Source organism: Clarias gariepinus, chromosome 21 (assembly GCF_024256425.1).
Source record: "Clarias gariepinus isolate MV-2021 ecotype Netherlands chromosome 21, CGAR_prim_01v2, whole genome shotgun sequence".
Taxonomy (NCBI): Eukaryota; Metazoa; Chordata; class Actinopteri; order Siluriformes; family Clariidae; genus Clarias; species Clarias gariepinus.
Window position 1 is genome coordinate 7,456,085 of NC_071120.1, and position 15,085 is coordinate 7,471,169.

The 15,085-nt window shown below is 39.5% G+C and overlaps 2 protein-coding genes across 2 annotated transcripts; both read left to right on the forward strand.

Moving 5' to 3' along the window:
- Positions 1 to 153: 153 nt before the first annotated feature.
- ak6 (adenylate kinase 6) lies at positions 154 to 4,873 on the forward strand. Its single transcript, XM_053481195.1, has 5 exons — positions 154 to 297; positions 2,317 to 2,409; positions 2,497 to 2,555; positions 3,706 to 3,851; positions 4,159 to 4,873. The coding sequence occupies exons 1-5, from the start codon at positions 261 to 263 to the stop codon at positions 4,346 to 4,348; spliced, it is 525 nt and encodes a 174-aa protein (XP_053337170.1). The 5' UTR covers positions 154 to 260; the 3' UTR covers positions 4,349 to 4,873.
- A 2,287-nt stretch (positions 4,874 to 7,160) lies between these two features.
- marveld2b (MARVEL domain containing 2b) lies at positions 7,161 to 12,275 on the forward strand. The gene is made up of 7 exons (XM_053480416.1): positions 7,161 to 7,237; positions 7,626 to 8,825; positions 9,047 to 9,079; positions 9,170 to 9,339; positions 9,926 to 10,097; positions 10,771 to 10,821; positions 11,102 to 12,275. Exons 2-7 carry the CDS (start codon positions 7,650 to 7,652, stop codon positions 11,219 to 11,221), a joined length of 1,722 nt encoding a protein of 573 aa, XP_053336391.1. The 5' UTR covers positions 7,161 to 7,237; positions 7,626 to 7,649; the 3' UTR covers positions 11,222 to 12,275.
- The last annotated feature ends 2,810 nt before the right edge of the window (positions 12,276 to 15,085 follow it).

Sequence of the window (15,085 nt, forward strand, 5' to 3'; positions counted from 1 at the left end):
TTATTATTTAATTTTAATATTTTGTCTGCAAAATTTGATTGCTAGTATTCTACAATGAAAAACAAAATAATTATTTGTCTTGTAACAAAAATAACATAAGATAAAACACTAGGTGCTCCAGAACGGTCGCGGATTGATGACGTCATCCAGTCGACAGCAACAGCACGTTGTAGTGCACGTTTCTGTTTTGATCACAGTGTGATTACTCGTGTGATATCTGTGACTGCGCTGTGTTAGAGGTTTTTTTTTTTAATCCTGCGATGAGGATCATGAAGAGACCAAACATCCTCCTCACAGGTGAGGTGACAGATACACTTCCTCTGATTTTATTTCTGTTTACATTTATATAAATGGAGCGTCCTGTAGATCTGATGATGCACATGATCACATTCACATCCTGTAGAGTTCCAGCTCCATCTTCAGTCGAAGAATTAAATGACTTTAAAAATAATAAAGTAGCAAATCTTATGCTGGATATTTAAGTGAAGAATGAGATGTCACTTTTATTGGAAACCAATGAATCTGATCACTTTAGTGAGACACTTGTGATGCAACATACAGGGTAGTTCAGGTACAACTGTGTTGTTATTGCATAGTTCAGGGATTCAGCAACAAAGTCTAGTTTAAGTGCGAATAGCAGTGTATATATGTCAGTGCAAATATAGACATTGTGTAAATTATAAGGTGCAGATATATATATATAATTATAAGGTGCACATATATATATATATATATATATATATATATATATATATATAAGCAGTTAATGTCCATAACAGTTTAGCGGGATATGTACATGCGTACATATGTGTGTGCGAGGTGGTATCAAAAACTTTCGAGACTATTTTTTTGTAACATGCCAACAGATAGCAGCACAAGGCTGCACACACAGTCACAAAGGAGCACAGACCTTCACAAGTCAGTGTGCCAAAAGACACAACTGCTGCTATTCTAACCATGTGCATTACCACGTCTGCTATTTCATCATGAACAAGAAATTAGAACAAAGCGTGAACTGGAAATTCTGTGTGGAACTGGACAAATCTGCCACAGAGACATTTGACATGATTCAGCAAGTTTATGGTGATGCTGCGGTGAGGTGTTTTGAGCAGCACGGACACTTCTAGAGTGGAAGAGCATCACTGAAATACGACGAGGGATCAGGAACACCTTTACCGAGCTCAAGCCCTGAAAATGACGAAACCATTCAACAATTTGTGCATGATGATCATCAGAGAGCAATCCATAACATCGCTGCCCTTGTCGGTGTGTCTTATAGAACACTCAAGATGATCCTGACATGTGATTTGTACATGTGTTGTATTGCTGCCGAGTTCGTCCCCAGGAGCAGAAGGAACATCGTGTTCATTAACGGTGACGAAACTTAGGTGTGTGAGTACGCTGAAATGAAGCAACAATCTTCACAGTGGAAGAGCCTGTCATCTCCATAATTGGAAAAAAGGCAAGGTAGGGCCGCTGCTCGACTCATCGTCTTCTGTGGCATTGCGCGTTGAGAATTCGTCCCCAGGGGCCAGACTGTCAATAAGGAATTCTACCGCCAGGTTATAAGGCGCCTGAGGGAGGACGTACTGGGAAAAAAAAATGAATAAACAGAGTTAATTTTGAAACTTTTTGATGGCACCTTGTGTGTGTGTGTGTGTGTGTGTGTGTATAAACACACAAAATGTACAAAAAACTCCACAAAATGATACAAAAAGAGAGAAGTGCTGCAATATTGTACAATGTCTATAGAGAGAAATTTTTATGGAGAGAGTCTAGAGATATATACTAATCCACAGTTTTATGTGGATAATCGAGAATAAAAGTACAGATTAATACAGTAGTGAGATGTATTACAGGTAAGAGATGTAAATGGTTTAACGATGTAGTGTAGAGTTTAACAGTTTACCTGAACCTGCTGCTTCTGGTGCGAATGTTTCTGTACCTCCTATTGTATGTAAGGAGGTCAAAAAGTCTGTGACTGGAGGCGGAGTCTTAAATGATGCTGAGGATATCTGCTGTGGTGAAGGTGTTGAGTAGCAGGTAGTTGCGTGCTGGTGATGTGCCAGTGGTGTGCTCAGGGGTTCTCACCACCATGTGCAGGGCCTTCCTTTCTAAAATCCTAAAATCCTTCCTTTCTAAAATCCTAAAATCCTTCCAGCACACGAACACTTTAGCATAGAGTTTATTCCTTACATGAATGATTATCTGCATCAAACATAGCCTTATGGTTTCACAGTCATAACACATTAAGGCTTTACATTCCTATACACCTTGTACTTATGTATAGCTTGGATTTCTAACTTGTATCTTCAGGAACCCCAGGCGTAGGGAAAACAACACTTGGAAAGGAACTGGCTCAGAAGACCGGACTAACGTACATCAACGTTGGAGATCTGGCCAAGGAAGGTGACGTGCAGCCCGTAATAAGAGCCAAATATAAAAGTGATGAGGAAGAGGAACATGAGTGGTAACGATTTGTCTGCTGTGTTTTAGGTCAGCTGTTCGATGGCTTTGATGATGAATACCAGTGTCCCATCCTGGATGAGGACAGGGTGAGAGCGCTCACGCATGCAGTCGAGAAGAAATAATGAGCAGCCAAGCTCAAGTTACTTTTACAGTGCTGTGAAAAAGTATTTGCTCCTTCCTGATTGTTTTTTGCCACATTTAAATAGTTAAGATTATCAAGCAAATGTTACTATTACACAAATATAACCTGAATCAATACAAAACAGTATTAAAAGGATGATTTTAACTATAAAGGCAAAAAAATGCCATCCAAACCTGCCTGGCTTTATGTCAATGTTCATGATTCAACAATAAGAACGAGACTGGGGGCAAAAATTCACGGGGAGTCCAAGCCAAAAGCCACTACTGAGTAAAAAAAACACAAAGGCTTGTCTTACATTTGCCAAAAACATTGATTATCCCCAATACTTTCGATCAAATATTCTGTGGACTGATTAGGCAAAAGTGGTGTGTCCTGCTACATCTTACATAAAATAAACATTTCATAAAAAAAAAAAAAAAAAAAAAACATCATACCAACAGTGAAACATGGTGGTGGTAGTGTGATGGTCTGGGGCTTTGCAGCTTCAGGACCTGGATGACGCGCCATAATTGATGGAACCATGAATTCTGCACTCTACCAGAAAATCCTAAGGGTGAATGTCCGGCCAGCTGTTTGTGACCTCAAGTTCAAGTGCACCTTTATCATGCTGCAGGACAACGATCCGAAACACACCAGCAAGTTCACCTCTGAATGCCTCAAAAAATATCAACTTAAGAAAAGCAGGCGTTAATGCTTGAAAACCCTCCAATGTGGCTGAATGAAAACAATCTTGCAGAGAAGAGCGGGCCAAAATTCCTCCATAGTGATGTGAAAGACTCAAAGCCAGTTATCAAAAATGCTTGATTGCAGTTTTTTCCACCAAGGATGGTACAACCAGTTCTTAGGTTTAGGGGGCAATTACTTTTTCACCCAGGGCCAGGTTGGTTTGGACTGTTGTTTTCCCCTTAATAAATTAAATCATCATTTAAAAACTGTATTTTGTGTTTATTCGGGTATAATATTAAAATTTGCTTGATGATCTGAATCATTTAAGTAAGACACATATGCAAAACAAGGAAAATTCAAGAAAGGAGGCAAATACTTTTTTACGACACTGTATGTCCATTAATTCTGACCTTTTTACTTTGTCCCAGGTTGTGGATGAACTGGAGGACAAGATGACTGAAGGGGGCGTGATTGTAGACTACCACGGCTGTGACTTCTTCCCAGAGCGCTGGTTTCACATCGTGTTCGTCCTCCGCACGGACAACACCAACCTTTATAGCCGACTCGAGAGCAGGTCAGAAACACAGAACCGTCAGCAGGAGGAATAATTAACTCTTACAAAGCATCAACACGGGACACTCTTTACATTAATGTTAAATAAACCCTGTCTTTAAGAAAGGGCGTGTCCCCGGGGAATATGCAAAACAGTCAGACTTTCCCCATGGCTTAGATTACATTACGGCTTTAGCAGTTCATCAGAGCGCTTATAAACATATCTTTATCAGACATTTATTTATTTATGTATTTCTGTATATATTAAAGTTCCAGATTTCTGTTGTACATGAAATAAAGTCTTGGTTTGCTGTATCTCTCTTGTGTAGGGGTTACACAGGGAAGAAGCTTCAGGACAACGTTCAGTGTGAAATCTTCCAGACCATCTACGAGGAGGCCATGGAGGCATATAAGGAGGAGATCGTGCACCAGCTGCCCAGCAACGAGCCCGATGACCTGGAGAGGAACCTGGAGCAGATATCACAGTGGATCGAGCAGTGGATGAAAGACAATAACTGACACATAAACACTTAAATAAATACACACACCGATGGGACAAGTGTGCTCCATCAAGCTCTAATATAGATTTATATTCAAACATTGCTATGTTTCTCACGGCTCTGTTCCTCCCGAATTAACGTGCTGAGTGAATTAAAATAAATTCTTCTGTAGTGTAGTGTACACTCGAAGGGAGGAAAATGCCTTTATACAGTATAGATGATGGTCTGAATCTAAGAAAAACACTGAAGTGTCTAAAACATATAGACTTTTCCTGAGACTGATATGCTGAAGAATCTAAAAAGGTTCTAGAGGGTGTGTACTCAGTATAAACAAAATTATAGTTTATTTTGCGCATTTATCTACAAAACTAATCAATTCCAAGAAAAAAAAATGAAGTATGTAGGATCCGACCGCCTTCCTGGCGATGTATGCTGTTAGAGTTAAAAAGTGTTTATCTGACATTAATATTTTGCTTTTTATATTTAAGCATTTTTGTTACTTAAAAAATAAATAAATAAAATAAGAGCCAAATGTGAAAATTAACCCTGAAGAATGTTTCAGTATTTTAAGTTTTTGTAATATGATGTGTACTTTCCCATGCCACTATGTCCATAAAACACCCCCCCCCCCCCCATTGTGCTTCCTGATTCCTTATATAATAATACTACCTATATTCTGTGTCCAGACAAATATACATACAAATAGTCTGTGTCCACTGGAACCCTTTCGTTTTAAACAGAATACATCTTTCTCTTCGTCTCTCTGTCTCCAGATCTCCCTATGACTCTACATAGATGTATGTATAAATATATTAACTAGTTAACGACTAGTTTTTTTAATGTACGGGGTACAGGGCACCTGGTCAAAAGTTTAAATATGCTCTCTTTGATGATGAGATACAGAAATTTAGACACATCATACATGCTTGTGTCTATCCCTCTTCGTCATAACCATATCGAGGTGCATTGGAGACATCAAGCAAAAATTCTTCTTTTAATTCCTCTTATAACCCTACAATTTGGGGTCTTTTCCTAAACCTAACCAGTATCAATTTCTGGGTGCACAAACTTTTGAATTCAGCTATTTTGAATAGTCATGAATATTAAAATTGAAAATTGATATTTTTAGAAAGCCCCTTAGTCATGAATTTTAAAATTGGTGAATGTGTTCTTTAACCCTTCTGCTTAAAAAAAATGCTTAAAATTATTTACTTTATATGGAAGTAAGCAGGTTCCTTCTACTGATCATGATATGACATGAAATGACGAACCTTTTGTGTATCATTACTGTATTCAATGATCTTTTCAAATATCGTGTTCTGTTTCAACTTCCCCAAGTCAAAGTGACAAGAGAACAGGACACAAGCGCTCACTAAAGGAGCTTCTGTTTCAAAAACCGAATCCATTTAATGCTCTCTGTTACAGCATCAGAGGTGAGGAGAACCCACAAAATAGCTCAAAGTAGGTTGTACGATCAGCAGATCTTTACAGCTTTCTGTAACCCCCCCCTAATCTGGCCTATTTAAGTGTGTTAACAATCTAAGAATGGTCCTGCTATGAGCATTAAACTCACAGTGGCATACACTATATTGACTATATGGACAAAAGTATTTGGCCAAACCTGCAGTAACATTGTATTTAATATATATATATATATATATATATATATATATATATATATATATATATATATACTTCAATATGGTGGTGTTCCCCCTTTTGCAGGATATTGGAGTGTTTCTGTGTGAATTCGTGTCCACTCATTCTGTTGCCAAAAAGAATTGCATAGAATTATCCAAGATGCCTTGGCATGCTAAAGCATTAAGATTGCCCACTGGGGATAAGGGGCCTGATTGAACCACCTAAATAATTAACAGCCAATAATCAACTTACACCCAATAAAATAATTACAAAAAGTAGCACTATATTTATCGGGTTTGGCCAAATATTTTGGTATTATATTCCTGAGGCCCTTCACTACAACTAGTACATCTCAGCCCTTACATGATGACCAACACATGGGTCTCCAGTCTAATGTTTCTGGAAATGGTATGCAGGAGTAACATGAAAAATAGTGTTTGCGTTTTATTCAATCACATAAGCCAGTGCTTCATGGCTCGGCGATATTGTGACCGAATAGAAATCATAGGCCATTTCCTGTGTTTAACCAAAACCTTGGTGCCCTGCACCTCCAGGGTCCAAGTTCGATTCCTGCGTTGGGTTTGTGTACATGGACAGTCCAAAGACCCCACCTCATACCCTAAGTCTGCTGGGATAGGCTCCAGCCCTCCCTTCCCCCATGGCCCTGTACACAGGATGAAGCTGTATAGACAGTGAGTGAGTAAGTGAAAATTAAAACCTCAAAACAAAACTATTAAAATTTGCCACACTGGAGGAAATAATAAAATAAAAAATCTAAATGTTTTTAATAAATAGACCACTGTATACATTCAAGTAATGCCTAATTTGTTTTATTATTTTACAGCTAAATCATTCCCTGGATATAAATAGTTTAAGACCTCTCAAAATAAAGTACACCCTGAGTAGTGTACTAAGTGCTTTACTAATACAAACACTTTGGGGTACTTTGACCACAATAACTTGTTTGTATTAGTCACGTGACAGGTGTCTGACCGGAAGTCAGTGTTTATATTTAATAAATCCTTACACTAGGTGTGGTGCTGTATTTCTATGCTGTGTGTGTGTGTGTGATTTATGGATGTAGAGAACAGCCACATGACGCGTCTTAATCCGCGAAATGGCGGCGTCTCGAGCCTGACGTACCGCCTGAGGTAACGCCGCTTCGAGCGCGCCAATGACATCATCGGTTTCGGAAGGGCAGGTCACGTGACGCGGCCATACACCTGGCGAACAGGTAGCGGAGAGCCGAGAGTGTTTAGGCGTAAAGGTAAGTTATTGTTGTTGTTTTCCTCTTTTAAACACACGTAGGTCTAAACGTTTTCGGTTTAAACGCAAGCAGTGATGAGTTTAATGATATTTAGTCATAAATACTGTAATCTTTGCAAACTCTTCGTGATTTGTTCGTGCGATTTTATTGCTTTTCCGGTCGTTTCTCCATGTCGTCTCTCTCTCTCTTTCTCTCTCTCTCTCTCTCTCTCTCTCTCACACACACACACCGACTGCACACTAAATTCCAGTAATTTAACTTAGAAAATCATGCTTAGTTATCATTTACTTTATAATCGACCATATACCTAAATAAGCCGGTCTTCTATACTTGTGGTTCTGTCTATTCCCTAAAATCATGTATCTGTCTTTGATCTTTCTTCCATCAGGGAGTGAAAACCAAAACCAAACTCATGTCCTCGGCGTACGGCGCAGCGTCGCGTATCGATCATATCCGGGACGTCCCGTACTATGACCAAGTGCCGTTTGGATCCTTCTCTCGGGATCAGGACATCCCGTATGCTCTCGGTGGTGGGATGCCGGCCGTCAGCGCCGACCCCTTACCGCCTCCCCCACTTCCAATGAGCCCACCGGTGGGTCCAGACTTCTACCCGGACGAACCCGAGGCCCAACAGGACGAAGCCATGGACATCAAGCCGGTGCGGCGTTTTATCCCCGACTCTGTGAAGAACTTCTTCCGGGGCAGCAGTTTTCGGAGCAGCAAAACCCCTTCGTTTCCGCCACCTCCGTCTGACATCGTGAATACCACCAGTCAGGGGGTGCCATGCTCGCCTCCACATTCTCGGCCCCCTTCACCCAACGCCCCCAGCTCCTACACTGACCCGTACGGAGGCTCCGGAGGTAGCTATGCCTCACGTAAGGAGCAGGCAGCACTCCTTGGAGAGCCGATCGAATCGGTGTCGGGCCACTCGGCGCGCACAGCCATGACGTACAGCGAGAAGGTGGAGGAGTACAACATGCGCTATGCCTATATGAAGTCCTGGGCGGGCTTGTTGCGCATCATTGGCTGTGCTGAGCTCCTCTTGGGCGCTGTGGTCTTTGCTTGTGTCTGCGCCTACGTACACAAGGATAACGAGTGGTATAACTTGTTTGGCTATGCTCAGACTGGCTTTGGGTTCAATTATGGAGGAGCCATGGGGGGGACGTATGGTAACTATGGGTACAACTACAGGGGACCCATGACGCCTTTCATCCTGGTGGTGGCCGGATTGGCCTGGATTGTAACGGTTATCCTCCTCGTCCTGGGGATGTCCATGTACTACCGCACCATCCTGCTAGACTCTGGCTGGTGGCCAGTGACGGAGTGTGTAATAAACTTGACACTAATGGTGTTGTATTTATCGGCTGCTATAGTATACGTGAATGATACGGTACGTGGTGGCCTTTGCTACTCCCCCTATTTCAACCAAGGCCCCAATGCTGCGTTTTGTCGCACTGACGCTGGACAAACGGCCGCCATCATTTTCCTTTTCCTGACCACACTGCTGTACCTGATTGGGGCCGGAGTGTGTCTCAAACTGTGGAGGCATGAAAAGGCAAGACTCCGTCGAGAGGCCATGGCACAAGAGGTAAGCCGCGTCTGGAAATACTGTTAATACCTTAAAAGAAATTAAAGAATTACATCCGGGTTCACAGTTTATAATTCTTGTGATAAAAGCAGTGGTTTTTAGGGATCAAATATTATCCTAAAAAGTAACTGGGGACATTTGTGTCAAGTAAGCTTCTCAGGCTCTGTTTATGTGACGAATGAATTAAGGAAGTCATCTCAAATGAGTTTTTCTCTGTTTAGATGAAGACTGTTGGGTCATTACCGCTAAGCATGGTAAATACTTTCCTGACCTAGAAGTTGTCTATATTTACATTTATGGTTGAAACTGATTGTCCCATAACCCTTAATCGTCATTCTTCTCAGATTGAAGCCGGATCCAGCGTATCAGCACCAGTCTATAAAGGCCAAACCATGGCTGCCCCTGACAGTGTGGATGATGCTGTTCCACCGGCTATGATGAAGCCGGAGTACCTGAGGGGTCACATACCGGCGGGACATATCCCCAAACCGGTGATCATTGCAGATTATGTGGCGTGAGTTCATTTGTAGAACATAAATACCGTATGATATTTGGATGGATATGGCAAATGGATTGATCAATGATGAATATAATGTTTATGGGTTAGTAAATAGATTGATGTGTTGATGATTTAATGGACATATTGAGGATAGATTGATGGATAAATGAATACCTCAAGATTCCCTGTGTAAGAAATTATTATTTAATTTTAAGGATGCACCTTTTTTTTCCTTCCTTTTTTTTTTTTGTTGATACTGATACTGACACTGAAAATATGGGATTCTTTGGAATGTTCTCTCGATGTTGATGTTCCCTTGTTGAAATAGTGGCCAATAGTGTGTGCGCTCATGCATAGAGGCTGCTAATCCTAATCTATATTTCATTAGCTGGTCTATTTGAAATGAAGAGCATATTTAATTCTACTGCATGATATTATCATCAGATGTTGGCATCAATGCCCGTTTTATGTGTTAATCAGTTTTGTTACCGAAACATCCCAAATTAATACATGTTGCACTCTTCGCCCCTCCAATTCCAAAATGTAGAATTGGAGATCTTTTCACCATGCATGTTGATGTGATGTGTGACTTTTCCTGCAGGAAGTACCCCACCATCCGTACCGATGAGGAGAAGGACCAGTACAAGGCTGTGTTTAACGATCAGTACGCCGAGTATAAGGAGCTCCATGCTGAGGTTCAGGTCCTGGCCAAGAAATTTGAGGAGATGGATAGTCTGATCCAGAACCTGACATCTCAGCCGTCTAGTCACATGGTAAAGTCTTCAAGTTAACCAAAAACACACTGGTGACTGATTAGTTAGTGATTTTGTTAAGTAATTTTTATAAATTAACAACTTCGTTTAATGGATATTAGTTTAAGGTTAAATCTACTACATATTTTTCTTTTATGCACATGCTCTAAATAACTGATTTAATCCAGCAGAATTCTCCAGTCTGATTGGTCAGAAGGTTTTGTTTAGTTTTTCATTACACAAGCTTTGACAGTAGTACAGCTGCACATCTCAGGCTTATTATGTTAATGTATATGTTTTTGTGTATGGTGACTTTTATTTAACATTTATAACATCTCCGTGTCAAAGGAAAAGCTGTAAGTTTTCCAACATCATCAGGATATAGGAGTTTATGCTCTTTGTGTTATTATATTAAGGCAACTATTCAGCAACTATCTGGCTGGTTTGTGGTTTATAAGGGACCATAAAGGGTATCTGTTCTGGGATCTGCCACAGTGATGTTCATTCATGACCTCAAAGGCAAACAAATTGATCTCAGGTCATCGAGAATGCGGGTCCATGTTTCCCATAATTAAACGGCTCCCTTGATCTTTATGAGAGATTATAGTTTAGCACCAGTCATGTCGGGTGCCTAATGTCTGTGTGTGAGATTAGTTTAGTCACCTTTTTTTTCTTTTTTTTTTAAATCCTACAGGAACAAGAGCGGATCAGCCAACTCATGCAGGAGTACCAGAGGAAAAAGAACGTAAGTGCTGCTCTTACTGCTTAAGATGTTCTCCAAATTGAGGGGTGTTTAGTTACCGGTGTGACTTCTAGATGTAGCCTAATATTTTAACCTTAGGAGAAATGAAAGCTTTAGGCTATTGAGGGCTCTGTACTTTCACTAATGGGTTTTACACTATAAACTGATTATTAAGATTTACATTACACATGCTTTATGATAAACTTCCACACAATGTTTCTTGTTATGATTTCTCTAGTACTATTCATTTAACATGTCTCGGTGTTTGTGCACATTCTTCCAGGACCCCACATTCCTAGAAAAGAAAGAACGATGCGAGTACCTGAAGAGCAAACTCTCACACATCAAGCAGAAGATCCAGGAATACGACAAAGTGATGGACTGGAACGACGGCTACAGTTAAAAGGTCTGACCTCGTCACTCTGCTGTCTGATCACGTCACTGTCTCAGAGTGCTGACAGCATTAATGTGTGCGAGACGTAGCAATAATCACCTAAACCAGGTTAAGACAGATATTGGAAGCTTTTCTTCACAGTAAAATAAACACTAGCACTGTTCATGCCTTAACGCCATACGAAGAGATGGATGAGTTTGTATTTTTGGTTTGTTTGAAGGGAAAAAAAAAAAAGTTTTTTGTAACTTATAATTTTTTTTTAGTGTACACAACTAGACGTGTGCCAAAAAGACTGCCGTCCTGGTTCGAACTACTCGGGCACATCCTGGAGTGGAACAGGACATTTGAACGTGTGTACACATGTACCTGCTAGTTCACGCTAAAACCTCAACTAGGTCCATTTATAGAACAGATTATGAAAACGTTCTTATATGATATACAGTATATGTAAATGTTGCTATTTTTAAATATTTTTATTTTATAAAATGATAATTTCATTTCATTTCCACTTGCAAAAAAAGAAGGGCAAAATTCCCCTTAGTTTTTTTAGGGTAATGGTGTGGCTTTGTGTCAACGTTTCTCACATCACCGCAGCTTGTTCAAACATGATTTTTGTGTAAAATCTTTTTTTTTAGGTAGAATATTAAAATGTGAACACTTTTAATAGTTTGTGTAATAGTTTAACAGCAGATGTTTTTAAATCATGGTCTTCGTTTCTTTATGTGCAGCTGGACATTTTTACTTTATGAAATGGACTGTATGTAGATTATTGCAAATGAGCAAAATGCACATTTTTTCCCAGCTGTTTACAACATAACATTTTCGCACTGAGGTGATTCGCAGATTTTGTTTTAATGTACATATATTCAGTGCCTCATGTTTTTGTATACTTCGATATCAGGAGAGTAAAAAGTGAACTTGCCATGACATGATGTATTGTCTATTTTTTTTTGTGATTTTATTATACTTCTTTTTTTTTTTCATTATTATGATCTGTACTTTTTTTCACCTCATGCTACATTCAAATTAAACTATGTTCTTTTCAGGACATTTTCAAACATCACTGTGTTTCATACTTTAGCATTTCAGAATAAGATGACATTAAAGATCTGGGCCCCTACTCACAAAGCTTCTTAGAATTCTCTCTGAGTGCTCCTATCTTAGCCTAAAAAGTCCTAGCTGGGAGTCCTAGACTAGAAGTGATTTAGAAAACCTTTTAGAGCAACTCTAAGTAAGGAAAATACAAAAACTTTTATCTTCGTGAGAAGGCGTGGTTGATCCTATTGCTAGGGTTGATGCAACCATTCAAGGGCTGTGATTGGTTGATAATATTAACCTCTGACCTCTGTAAAGGTCTTAAAATGCACCTTTTGTGAAAATAGAATAGACAGTGGGCGTAGTGGTTAGCACTGTTGCCTTGCACCTCCAGAGTCTGGGATTGATTCCCGTCTCTGCGTGCATGGAGTTTGTATGTTCTCCCTGTGCTTGGTGGGTTTCCTCCCACAGTCCAAAGCTATGCAGGTTAGGCTAATTGGTGTTCCTAAATTGCACGTAGTGTGTGAATAAGTGTGTGAGAGTGTGAGTGTGCCCTGCGATGGATTGGCACCCTGTCCAGTGTGTAACCTGCCTCGGGACCTCGTAGGCTCTAGGTCCCCGCAACCCTGAATACAGAATAAACCGGTATAGACAATGAGCAAGTGAGTAAGAGAATAAACAGTGAGATCATAATGTTTGTATATGAAGAAATTGTATAATCATGACCACAGGCTACTTGATGCAATAGTTATAGGCTAAATATCTTAAAGTTAATTAAAACAGCTAAATGTTAAAATTGTGTCCACTTCCGAAGCAACCAATTTCCACAGTAGTTATGTTCTTACATTTATTTACCGTACTGATTTTATTACTTATGATCCATTTCAGATTGATGGAAGCAAAATGGCAATTTTTCCCAATTTACATGATTGTAGGACAGTTTATTTAAGTTGCACTTTTGGATGGTATGTAGCCAACAATCTCCTGGAGGGAAGTAAAACGACAGGAAACCAAATTGAACAGAAGAGCAGTGTTTACTTAAAAGTCCTACTCTCTACTCTTAACAATTTTTACCTTAGGATCTGTTTTTAAGATGTTTCATGAATTATTTTTATTTTTACTAAGATTTAATTCCTAAATTTAGGGGAAATTCTATGAAAATGTCATAATTCTAGGAATTTTCTTAGTATTCCGTCACTAGGGCCAACGATTAGGAAGAGCTTAAGAAGCTTTTTATCTCAATAAAAAAAAAGAAGAAAATTATAAAAATTTGGATGAAATGTAAAACACCTGTATGATTAAAAATGATTGGATATAACAGTATTTGCAATGGAATGTATGGGAAGTGGGACCTGGATCTTAGTGCAAATAGTAAAGTGCAAACAGTTCAAACATGATAGTCAGAAATAGGGAAATATTGCACAAGTTGTACTAATAACCAGTAATGACTAACCTTCTTCAGCTTTAATAACAACACAGTCTTGGTGTAAAGTATTTGGTGCAGGGCTTACAGGGTTGGTTTGCCAGCTTGATGTCCAATTGTATCTGAGCAGTTAAGTACAATAATAAATTTATTTAACATTCAAAAAATTACCCATTTCATCTATCATTTTTTAAAATACGAATAATTTTTTCTCAAAATTGTCAAACGTGAGCATATATGACAAATAAATAATAAAACAAAATGTTATATCATTTTAAATGGCAAAGTTTGTACATCCCCCGATCAGACATAACAATAACATCACATCACATTAACACATTAACACATTAACATTGATTATCAAATACCAGTAAACGTTTGGCAGGATCATGGACACTTAAGGGTCACCCATGCCCAAGGGGACCAAAGGACATCCAATCCAGTCCAATCCCACAGAAAAGCCTAAAATACACGTGGTTTGACGTACACGTGGCCCCTAGGGCAAAGAGCCCAAGAGCACCAATCAGGCCTTCAAAGTCCCCAAATTCCAATCCAATTGCGCCACACCCATGGGATGCACTGGACAAACATGTCTGATCCATAGAAGCCCCACCACTCAACCCACAGCACCCCAAATTATCTGCTGCCAATGTCCTCGTTCTAGTTGCCACAGCGCACCTAGAGGTCTGGAGGAGTCATGCCCCAAGGAACTCATAACCAAGGTGGTTTTAATGTTGATGTTCTTAATGTTATGCTTAATTGATGTACGGAGTATTACATTTTTGGTTTTGTGCATAACAATAAATGGGGATTGTGTCAGAGTGACAAACAATCCAGAGAGCAATGAAAGCCAGAAAACTTTAACGGTCTTAAGTGATTTAAGAAAGTTTTAGATTTTTTTAAATGCATGAGAGGGTTAATGTCATACACCATCTGCCTTATTGTAAACTTTAAAACAATGTGTTTATTAATTCCAGCAGACTCATGCTTTTAGTGCACGGTGTGTTATGATGTGTTGGCAATGCCATAGTGATGATGAAGGAATTTGAGACCTGAGTAATGACCGGTCTGACGGGTTTGTAGCCAGTTTCACCTTACTACCCGCAGTTTCAATGAGAGAGTGTCACATCCACCATACACTGCTCCTGATACCTAATTTCTCTGTTTAAGACAGTTTCTCACTTTGTTCTGTTAGTAGTTGATAGTGGATCTTTGTGGCAATGTACAGTAAGTGCACTGTCTCCAAAAAAACAACAACAACTTAACACAGGGCTGCTAAAGTACACTATGTGCGGAACTAAAGATTACTAAATTAAATCCTTGTAGCTGGAGTGGAACCTTACATATGTGTCTTTCACCTGAAATTATGGATATAGTGTACATAAAGGATATTATTACTCGTTAGAGCTTTAAGG